Source organism: Hyla sarda, chromosome 10 (assembly GCF_029499605.1).
Source record: "Hyla sarda isolate aHylSar1 chromosome 10, aHylSar1.hap1, whole genome shotgun sequence".
NCBI lineage: Eukaryota > Metazoa > Chordata > Amphibia > Anura > Hylidae > Hyla > Hyla sarda.
The window spans coordinates 5,911,107-5,923,398 of record NC_079198.1 but is presented as its reverse complement, the minus strand read 5'-3'; the positions used below and the strand labels follow the sequence as shown (position 1 = coordinate 5,923,398).

The following is a 12,292-nucleotide window of genomic DNA, read 5'->3' as shown; positions in this document are numbered from 1 at the left end:
GCACGGTGAGGTCAGGGGATCTCTGTTGTGGGCACAGTGAGGTCAGGTGATTACTGTTGTGGGCACGGTGAGGTCAGGTGATTACTGTTGTGGGCACGGGGAAGTCAGGTGATTATTGTTGTGGGCACGGGGAAGTCAGGTGATCTCTGTTGTGGGCACGGTGAGGTCAGGTGATTACTGTTGTGGGCACGGTGAGGTCAGGTGATCACTGTTGTGGGCACGGGGAAGTCAGGTGATCTCTGTTGTGGGCACGGTGAGGTCAGGTGATCACTGTTGTGGGCACAGTGAGGTCAGGTGATCTCTGTTGTGGGCACGGGGAGGTCAGGTGATCACTGTTGTGGGCACAGTGAGGTCAGGTGATCTCTGTTGTGGGCACGGGGAGGTCAGGTGATCACTGTTGTGGGCATGGGGAGGTCCACTGATTGGAGGAGTTGCACTTGGTGATCCTGGTGCCCAATGCTGGTGGCTGGTACGACTGACACTGACGCCGGTATCTGGAGCTGTACACTTGTTATGAAGCCGTCTCTGCCATCTCTGGAGTCTCAGAATGTGTGCGCGGTGGAGTCGGCGCGGTGGCGGCAGGATACGTCTTTGTCAAAGCTTTGGAAGCCTCCAACCTTCTCTAATTAAAGACAATTACTGCTTTCAGCCTCCTCACAGCTCCGCTCCGCTGTTTGCAAACACACAGCTGCCGAGGCTTTTGTCGCAGCAATTCCTCCCTCCTCCCTCCTGTCACGTCTCGCCTACTACAGGCGGTGTGCTTCCTGACACCGAACCGACGAGACTGCAAGGGTTAAATCCTCCCGCCGGCTGAGCTAGGTGTTCTGTGGATGGCCACAGACCTCAGGTCACTGTGCTGAGTGTGACCACATGGGGGCGTCCTGGGAGATTGGGACCTCATCATGTATGATCATAGATAACAAGGACAATATCTACTGTATATAGAGATAATGGGCTATATCTACTGTATATAGAGATAACAGGGGAATATATCTACTGTATATAGAGATAACAAGGACAATATCTACTATATATAGAGATAACAGGGAATATATCTACTCTATATAGAGATAACAGGGTTATATCTGCTGTATATAGAGATAAGAGGGGCTATATCTACTGTATATAGAGATAACAGGCTATATCTACTGTATATAGAGATAACAGGGGAATATATCTACTGTATATAGAGATAACAAGGACAATATCTACTGTATATAGAGATAAGAGGAGCTATATCTACTGTATATAGAGATAACAGGGCTATATCTACTGTATATAGAGATAACAAGGACAATATCTACTATATATAGAGATAACAGGGAATATATCTACTGTATATAGAGATAACAGGGTTATATCTGCTGTATATAGAGATAAGAGGGGCTATATCTACTGTATATAGAGATAACAGGGGAATATATCTACTGTATATAGAGATAACAAGGACAATATCTACTGTATATAGAGATAAGAGGGGCTATATCTACTGTATATAGAGATAACAAGGACAATATCTACTATATATAGAGATAACAGGGAATATATCTACTGTATATAGAGATAACAACAAGGATATATCTACTGTATATAGAGAGAACAGGGAATATATCTACTGTATATAGAGATAACGGAATATATCTACTGTATATATAGATAACAGAGGCTATATCTACTGTATATAGAGAAAAGAGGGGCTATATCTACTGTATATAGAGATAAGAGGGAATATATCTACTGTATATAGAGATAACAGGGCTATATCTACTGTATATAGAGATAACAGGGCTATATCTACTGTATATAGAGATAACGGGCTATATCTACTGTATATAGAGATAACAGGGCTATATAATGTATATAGAGATAATAGGGCTATATCTACTGTATATATAGATAAAAGGGAATATATCTACTGTATATAGATATAAGAGGGGCTATATCTTCTGTATATAGAGATAACAGGGCTATATCTACTGTATATAGAGATAACAGGGGCTATATCTACTGTATATAGAGATAACAGGGGCTATATCTTCTGTATATAGAGATAACAGGGAATATATCTACTGTATATATAGATAAAACGGCTATATCTACTGTATATAGAGATAACGGGCTGTATCTACTGTATCTAATCTAATAATCTGTGGTGCCAAATGTGTACCCAGAGGTTACTGCGGTGTGCTCTGTACTGTACTTGGAGGTGACTGCGGTGTGCTCTGTACTGTACCTGTAGGTGACTGCGGTGTGCTCTGTCCTATACCTGTAGGTGACTGCGGTGTGCTCTGTCCTGTACCTGGTGGTAACTGCATTGTGCTCTGTACTGTACCTGTAGGTGACTGCGGTGTGCTCTGTCCTGTACCTGGTGGTGACTGCGGTATGCTCTGTCCTGTACCTGGTGGTAACTGCGGTGTGCTCTGTACTGTACCTGTAGGTGACTGCGGTGTGCTCTGTCCTATACTTGTAGGTGACTGCGGTGTGCTCTGTCCTGTACCTGGAGGTGACTGTGGTGTGCTCTGTACCCGGAGGAGATTGCGGTGGGCTCTGTCCTGTACCTGGTGGTTACTGCGGTGTGCTCTGTCCTATACCTGGAGGTGACTGCGGTGTGTTCTGTCCTATACCTGGAGGTGACTGCAATGTGCTCTGTCCTATACCTGGTGGTGTGCTCTGTCCTATACCTGGAGGTGACTGCGGTGTGCTTTGTCCTGTACCTGGTGGTGACTGCGGTGTGCTCTGTCCTGTACCTGGAGGTGACTGCGGTGTGCTCTGTACTGTACCTAGTGGTGACTGCGGTGTGCTCTGTACTGTACCTGGTGGTAACTGCGGTGTGCTCTGTCCTGTACCTGGTGGTGACTGCGGTGTGCTCTGTCCTGTACCTGGAGGTGACTGCGGTGCGCTCTGTCCTGTACCTGGAGGTGACTGCGGTGTGCTCTGTCCTGTACCTGGAGGTGACAGCGGTGTGCTCTGTACTGTACCTGGAGGTGACAGCGGTGTGCTCTGTACTGTACCTGGAGGTGACTGCGGTGTGTTCTGTCCTGTACCTGGAGGTGACTGTGGTGCGCTCTGTCCTGTACCTGGTGGGGACTGCGGTGTGCTCTGTCCTGTACCTGGTGGGGACTGCGGTGTGCTCTGTCCTGTACCTGGAGGTGACTGCGGTGTGCTCTGTCCTGTACCTGGAGGTGACTGCGGTGTGCTCTGTCCTGTACCTGGAGGTGACTGCGGTGTGCTCTGTCCTGTACCTGGAGGTGATTGCGGTGTGCTCTGTCCTGTACCTGGAGGTGACTCCGGTGTGCTCTGTCCTGTACCTGGTGGTGACTGCGGTGTGCTCTGTCATGTACCTGGTGGTGACTGTGGTGTGCTCATTCCTGTACCTGGTGGTGACTGCGGTGTGCTCTGTCCTGTACCTGGTGGTGACTGTGGTGTGCTCTGTCCTGTACCTGGTGGTGACTGCGGTGTGCTCTGTCCTGTACCTGGTGGTGACTGCGGTGTGCTCTGTCCTGTACCTGGTGGTGACTGCGGTGTGCTCTGTCCTGTACCTGGTGGTGACTGCGGTGTGCTCTGTCCTGTACCTGGTGGTGACTGCGGTGTGCTCTGTCCTGTACCTGGTGGTGACTGTGGTGTGCTCTGTCCTGTACCTGGTGGTGACTGCGGTGTGCTCTGTCCTGTACCTGGTGGTGACTGCGGTGTGCTCTGTCCTGTACCTGGTGGTGACTGCGGTGTGCTCTGTCCTGTACCTGGTGGTGACTGCGGTGTGCTCTGTCCTGTACCTGGTGGTGACTGCGGTGTGCTCTGTCCTGTACCTGGTGGTGACTGTGGTGTGCTCTGTACTGTACCTAGTGGTGACTGCGGTGTGCTCTGTCCTGTACCTGGTGGTGACTGCGGTGTGCTCTGTCCTGTACCTGGAGGTGACTGCGGTGCGCTCTGTCCTGTACCTGGTGGTGACTGTGGTGTGCTCTGTCCTGTACCTGGTGGTGACTGCGGTGTGCTCTGTCCTGTACCTGGTGGTGACTGCGGTGTGCTCTGTCCTGTACCTGGTGGTGACTGCGGTGTGCTCTGTCCTGTACCTGGTGGTGACTGCGGTGTGCAGTTTAAGTTTCTCTATTAACGCTATAATAAGTAAATCTGTGTCCTCCGCACAGCAGCCTTTGCCATTACCGCTTCTGTGCTGACTACTTATCCTGACTAGAGATATTGATGGGTTAATGCTTGGACTCTCCTGGCACAGTCTGGAATGTTCTTGAAACTGAACACCTTGTGCGCCCCCTCCCCTCCTGCCAGAACATATGATGTCACCTGCCGAGAGGTGTCATGGCGGCCAGAACCTCGCTGGACTTGTGACTTATAATAAAGTAAATCTAGAATTGCTGTTACTAGAAGGAGGGCGGGATCATGAGGGTGCAGGGTGTTATAATGGACAGGTAAGAAGTGCCCCCCCAGTGTTATAATGGACAGGTGATAAGTGACCTCCTCCCCCGGTGTTATAATAGACAGATCCGCCCTGCAGTGGCGTTGTGTTTGTTGGACTGTGAGAAGTACAGGAAGGTGACGGCAGCTGTAGATCGTCCTTCCACCATAATGTTGTAGTCATCACTGTGACGGGTGATGTCTGGGATTATCTGCTCCATTAAGTTTCTGGTATTTTCTGTCATGTTCAGTGGTTTGGCCCCATCTTGTCTCTGTTCGGGCTCTAGAAACCTCTAAGGTGGGGAGATGAGACGATACTGAGCCCTGTACTGGCGGCAGTCATGGTAAGGATGCTGAAACTCTGTGTATTAATGGGATTACTATAGCTAAGCCCTGGGGGACCCGTGAGGTGCCTCCCCCGAGGAGCAGTGGGGCTGTCTTATGGGTGTTTCCCTCGAGGAGCAGTGGGGCTGTCCCCGTGGGGTGCCTCCCCCGAGGAGCAGTGGGGCTGTCTCATGGGTGTTTCCCCCCGAGGAGCAGTGGGGCTGTCTCATAGGTGCCTCCCCCAGGGAGCAGTGGGGCTGTCTCATGGGTTGCCTTCCCCGAGGAGCAGTGGGGCTGTCTCATGGGTGCCTCCCCCGAGGAGCAGTGGGGCTGTCTCATGGGTGCCTCCCCCGAGGAGCAGTGGGGCTGTCTCATGGGTGCCTCCCCCGAGGAGCAGTGGGGCTGTCTCATGGGTGCCTTCCCCGAGGAGCAGTGGGGCTGTCTCATGGGTGCCTCCCCCGAGGAGCAGTGGGGCTGTCTCATGGGGGTTTCTCCTGAGGAGCAGTGGGACTGTCTCATGGGTGCCTCCCCCGAGGAGCAATGGGGCTTTCAAATGGGGTGCCTCCCCCGAGGAGCAGTGGGGCTGTCTCATGGGGTGCCTCCCCCGAGGAGCAGTGGGGCTGTCTCATGGGGTGCCTCCCCCGAGGAGCAGTGGGGCTGTCTCATGGGGTGCCTCCCCCGAGGAGCAGTGGGGCTGTCTCATGGGATGCCTCCCCCGAGGAGCAGTGGGGCTGTCTCATGGGGTGCCTCCCCCGAGGAGCAGTGGGGCTGTCTCATGGGGTGCCTCCCCCGAGGAGCAGTGGGGCTGTCTCATGGGGTGCCTCCCCGGAGGAGCAGTGGGGCTGTAAGTTATGTGTGTCCCTGAAGAGCTGGTGATTGTTTGTGTGTGTTTGTTGCTTTTTACAAACCTTTTTTTTCCTCATTTTAGGATGTTCTACGGGTATGTTTAAACCCAACCAAGGAGATGAGAGCTGCCTGCACTGCCCCTTCAACAGCCGGACCACCTCCGAGGGGGCCACCAACTGTGTGTGCCGTACGGGCTACTACCGGGCAGACTCGGACCCTCTGCAGATGCCGTGCACTAGTAAGTATGGAGTGTCCAGGAAGTGGCAGATATTAATGTGGGGTCATTATGTCTTTGTGTCTACATCAGTGTTTCACAACCAGGGTACCGCCAGCTGTTGCAAAACTACAACTCCCAGCATGCCCGGACAGCCTTTGGCTGTCCGGGCATACTGGGAGTTGTAGTTTTGCAACAGCTGGAGGCACCCTGGTTGGGAAACACTGGTCTACATGTATCTGTGTCTCAATACTTTTCTCTTTGCCCCCCTCAGCGACACCGTCTTCCCCCCAGAATGTGATCTCCAGGGTCAACGAGACGTCCCTGGTGTTGGAGTGGTCATCGCCCCGAGATTCGGGAGGCCGTGAGGACCTTGTTTATAACATTATCTGTAAGAGCTGCGGCTCGGGCCGAGGAGCTTGTACGCGCTGCGGAGATAACGTCCAGTTTGCACCCAGACAGCTGGGCCTGACCGAACCGCGAGTTTACATCAGCGACCTCCTGGCGCACACGCAGTACACGTTCGAGATCCAGGCTGTGAACGGAGTCACCGACCAAAGCCCGTACTCACCACAGTTCGCATCTGTCAATATCACCACTAACCAGGCAGGTGAGTGTCCACTAACCAAAGAGCAAAGCTTATATCATTACTGGAGCATTATAAGAGGAGCGGCTGATATCATCACATATGATGTAATATATAGAGATTATATCAGTACTGGAGCGTTATAAGAGGAGCGGCTGATATCACATATGATGTAATGTATAGAGATTATATCAGTACTGGAGCGTTATAAGAGGAGCGGCTGATATCAGTCACATATGATGTAATATATAGAGATTATATCAGTACTGGAGTGTTATAAGAGGAGCGGCTGATATCATCACATATGATGTAATATATAGAGATTATATCAGTACTGGAGCGTTATAAGAGGAGCGGCTGATATCAGTCACATATGATGTAATATATAGAGGTTATATCAGTACTGGAGCGTTATAAGAGGAGCGGTTGATATCATCACATATGATGTAATATATAGAGATTATATCAGTACTGGAGCGTTATAAGAGGAGCGGCTGATATCATCACATATGATGTAATATATAATGATTATATCAGTACTGGAGCGTTATAAGAGGAGCGGCTGATATCACATATGATGTAATATATAGAGGATATATCAGTACTGGAGCGTTATAAGAGGAGCGGCTGATATCACATATGATGTAATATATAGAGATTATATCAGTACTGGAGCGTTATAAGAGGAGCGGCTGATATCAGTCACATATGATGTAATATATAGAGGTTATATCAGTACTGGAGCGTTATAAGAGGAGCGGCTGATATCACATATGATGTAATATATAGAGATTATATCAGTACTGGAGCGTTATAAGAGGAGCGGTTGATATCATCACATATGATGTAATATATAGAGATTATATCAGTACTGGAGCGTTATAAGAGGAGCGGCTGATATCATCACATATGATGTAATATATAGAGATTATATCAGTACTGGAGCGTTATAAGAGGAGCGGTTGATATCATCACATATGATGTAATATATAGAGGTTATATCAGTACTGGAGCGTTATAAGAGGAGCGGATGATATCAGTCACATATGATGTAATATATAGAGGTTATATCAGTACTGGAGCGTTATAAGAGGAGCGGTTGATATCATCACATATGATGTAATATATAGAGGTTATATCAGTACTGGAGCGTTATAAGAGGAGCGGCTGATATCATCACATATGATGTAATATATAGAGGTTATATCAGTACTGGAGCGTTATAAGAGGAGTGGCTGATATCATCACATATGATGTAATATATAGAGGTTATATCAGTACTGGAGCGTTATAAGAGGAGCGACTGATATCAGTCACATATGATGTAATATATAGAGGTTATATCAGTACTGGAGCGTTATAAGAGGAGCGGTTGATATCATCACATATGATGTAATATATAGAGATTATATCAGTACTGGAGCGTTATAAGAGGAGTGGCTGATATCACATATGATGTAATATATAGAGGTTATATCAGTACTGGAGCGTTATAAGAGGAGCGGCTGATATCATCACATATGATGTAATATAAAGAGGTTATATCAGTACTGGAGCGTTATAAGAGGATGATATCAGTCACATATGATGTAATATATAGAGGTTATATCAGTACTGGAGCGTTATAAGAGGAGCGGCTGATATCAGTCACATATGATGTAATATATAGAGGTTATATCAGTACTGGAGCGTTATAAGAGGAGCGGCTGATATCAGTCACATATGATGTAATATATAGAGGTTATATCAGTACTGGAGCGTTATAAGAGGCGCGGCTGATATCATCACATATGATGTAATATATAGAGGTTATATCAGTACTGGAGCGTTATAAGAGGAGCGGCTGATATCATCACATATGATGTAATATATAGAGGTTATATCAGTACTGGAGCGTTATAAGAGGAGCGGATGATATCAGTCACATATGATGTAATATATAGAGGTTATATCAGTACTGGAGCGTTATAAGAGGAGAGGCTGATATCACATATGATGTAATATATAGAGATTATATCAGTACTGGAGCGTTATAAGAGGAGCGGCTGATATCATCACATATGATGTAATATATAGAGATTATATCAGTACTGGAGCCTTATAAGAGGAGCGGCTGATATCATCACATATGATGTAATATATAGAGATTATATCAGTACTGGAGCGTTATAAGAGGAGCGGCTGATATCACATATGATGTAATATATAGAGGTTATATCAGTACTGGAGCGTTATAAGAGGAGCGGCTGATATCACATATGATGTAATATATAGAGGTTATATCAGTACTGGAGCGTTATAAGAGGAGCGGCTGATATCACATATGATGTAATATATAGAGATTATATCAGTACTGGAGCGTTATAAGAGGAGCGGCTGATATCACATATGATGTAATATATAGAGGTTATATCAGTACTGGAGCGTTATAAGAGGAGTGGCTGATATCACATATGATGTAATATATAGAGGTTATATCAGTACTGGAGCATTATAAGAGGAGCGGCTGATATCACATATGATGTAATATATAGAGGTTATATCAGTACTGGAGCGTTATAAGAGGAGCGGCTGATATCATCACATATGATGTAATATATAGAGGTTATATCAGTACTGGAGCGTTATAAGAGGAGCGGCTGATATCACATATGATGTAATATATAGAGGATATATCAGTACTGGAGTGTTATAAGAGGAGCGGCTGATATCAGTCACATAGGATGTAATATATAGAGATTATATCAGTACGGGAGCGTTATAAGAGGAGCGGATGATATCACATATGATGTTATATAGAGGTTATATCAGTACTCGAGCGTTATAAGAGGAGCGGCTGATATCAGTCACATATGATGTAATATATAGAGAGTATATCAGTACTGGAGCGTTATAAGAGGAGCGGCTGATATCATCACATATGATGTAATATATAGAGATTATATCAGTACTGGAGCGTTATAAGAGGAGCGGCTGATATCAGTTACATATGATGTAATATATAGAGGTTATATCAGTACTGGAGCGTTATAAGAGGAGCGGCTGATATCATCACATATGATGTAATATATAGAGGTTATATCAGTACTGGAGCGTTATAAGAGGAGCGGCTGATATCACATATGATGTAATATATAGAGATTATATCAGTACTGGAGCGTTATAAGAGGAGCGGCTGATATCACATATGATGTAATATATAGAGGTTATATCAGTACTGGAGCGTTATAAGAGGAGCGGCTGATATCATCACATATGATGTAATATATAGAGGTTATATCAGTACTGGAGCGTTATAAGAGGAGCGGCTGATATCACATATGATGTAATATATAGAGGTTATATCAGTACTGGAGCGTTATAAGAGGAGCGGCTGATATCATCACATATGATGTAATATATAGAGGTTATATCAGTACTGGAGCGTTATAAGAGGAGCGGCTGATATCACATATGATGTAATATATAGAGGATATATCAGTACTGGAGTGTTATAAGAGGAGCGGCTGATATCAGTCACATAGGATGTAATATATAGAGATTATATCAGTACGGGAGCGTTATAAGAGGAGCGGATGATATCACATATGATGTTATATAGAGGTTATATCAGTACTCGAGCGTTATAAGAGGAGCGGCTGATATCAGTCACATATGATGTAATATATAGAGAGTATATCAGTACTGGAGCGTTATAAGAGGAGCGGCTGATATCATCACATATGATGTAATATATAGAGATTATATCAGTACTGGAGCGTTATAAGAGGAGCGGCTGATATCAGTCACATATGATGTAATATATAGAGGTTATATCAGTACTGGAGCGTTATAAGAGGAGCGGCTGATATCATCACATATGATGTAATATATAGAGGTTATATCAGCACTGGAGCGTTATAAGAGGAGCGGCTGATATCATCACATATGATGTAATATATAGAGATTATATCAGTACTGGAGCGTTATAAGAGGAGCGGCTGATATCACATATGATGTAATATATAGAGATTATATCAGTACTGGAGCGTTATAAGAGGAGCGGCTGATATCAGTCACATATGATGTAATATATAGAGATTATATCAGTACTGGAGCGTTATAAGAGGAGTGGCTGATATCACATATGATGTAATATATAGAGATTATATCAGTACTGGAGCGTTATAAGAGGAGCGGCTGATATCATCACATATGATGTAATATATAGAGATTATATCAGTACTGGAGCGTTATAAGGGGAGCGGCTGATATCACATATGATGTAATATATAGAGATTATATCAGTACTGGAGCGTTATAAGAGGAGCGGCTGATATCACATATGATGTAATATATAGAGGATATATCAGTACTGGAGCGTTATAAGAGGAGCGGCTGATATCAGTCACATATGATGTAATATATAGAGGTTATATCAGTACTGGAGCGTTATAAGAGGAGCGGCTGATATCATCACATATGATGTAATATATAGAGATTATATCAGTACTGGAGCGTTATAAGAGGAGCGGCTGATATCACATATGATGTAATATATAGAGATTATATCAGTACTGGAGCGTTATAAGAGGAGCGGCTGATATCAGTCACATATGATGTAATATATAGAGGTTATATCAGTACTGGAGCGTTATAAGAGGAGCGGCTGATATCATCATATATAATATTTGTAGTCCCGTAAGGTTTCTGCGCACAGGTAGTATGTGCAGCCTCCATGCTTTGTGTGGTCCTCTGTGTGTTTACTGTTATTTGGCCCATAGGTACAGTTGTTCCTGTATAGGGCTGCGGTGCTGTCACTGTGTGTCCCCTGATCTTCTCAGTAGTGAGGCGGGGGGCACATAGCAACCTCCCGGAGGTCCCAGTCCTCGTGGCGGTCGCCTGGCTGTGCGCAGCATTCATAATTGATGCAGTAGTCGGTTCTGTGTACACAAACACGGCTCTGCTGTTCTGAAATGAGGTCAGCTGTCATGCGGTGAGCCACCCGGGGATCACCGATCCGGCGCATCATCTCCTGCACTAGTCACGTGACCGAAATATAGGACCTGGCCAAGATCTCCACCTGTGGACAGGGGAGTGCACAAAGTGCAAAGCGGGTGGATGATGGGAGTGATACACTGCACGTAAGATGATGGGAGTGATACACTGCACGTGAGATGATGGGAGTGATACACTGCACGTGAGATGATGGGGGTGATACACTGCACGTAAGATGATTGGAGTGATACACTGCACGTAAGATGATGGGAGTGATACACTGCACGTAAGATGATGGGAGTGATACACTGCACGTGAGATGATGGGAGTGATACACTGCACGTAAGATGATTGGAGTGATACACTGCACGTGAGATGATGGGAGTGATACACTGCACGTGAGATGATGGGAGCTATACACTGCACGTTAGATGATGGGAGTGATACACTGCAGGTGAGATGATGGGAGTGATACACTGCACGTAAGATGATGGGAGTGATACACTGCACGTTAGATGATGGGAGTGATACACTGCACGTAAGATGATGGGAGTGATACACTGCACGTGAGATGATGGGAGTGATACACTGCATGTGAGATGATGGGAGTGATACACTGCACGTGAGATGATGGGGGTGATACACTGCACGTAAGATGATTGGAGTGATACACTGCACGTGAGATGATGGGAGTGATACACTGCAGGTGAGATGATGGGAGCTATACACTGCACGTTAGATGATGGGGGTGATTCACTGCAGGTGAGATGATGGGAGTGATACACTGCAGGTGAGATGATGGGAGTGATGCACTGCACGTGAGATGATGGGAGTGATACACTGCACGTGAGATGATGGGAGTGATACACTGCACGTGAGATGATGGGAGTGATACACTGCACGTGAGATGATGGGAGCGATACACTGCACGTGAGATG

General features: G+C 46.0%; 1 protein-coding gene across 6 annotated transcripts in view; it reads left to right on the top strand.

Annotated features, from left to right (window-relative positions):
* The window catches only part of EPHB2 (EPH receptor B2), a 119,133-nt gene that overhangs the window by 83,675 nt on the left and 23,166 nt on the right, over positions 1-12,292 (top strand). For all 6 annotated transcript variants that reach the window (XR_008848559.1, XM_056544771.1, XM_056544769.1 and 3 more), the window contains exons 4-5: positions 5,660-5,815; positions 6,066-6,401. Coding sequence is in view for 5 of the 6 variants with exons in the window: in XM_056544771.1 (XP_056400746.1) it covers positions 5,660-5,815; positions 6,066-6,401 (492 nt within the window). In the remaining variant the exon portion in view is untranslated. The remainder of the gene's footprint in view (positions 1-5,659; positions 5,816-6,065; positions 6,402-12,292) is intronic.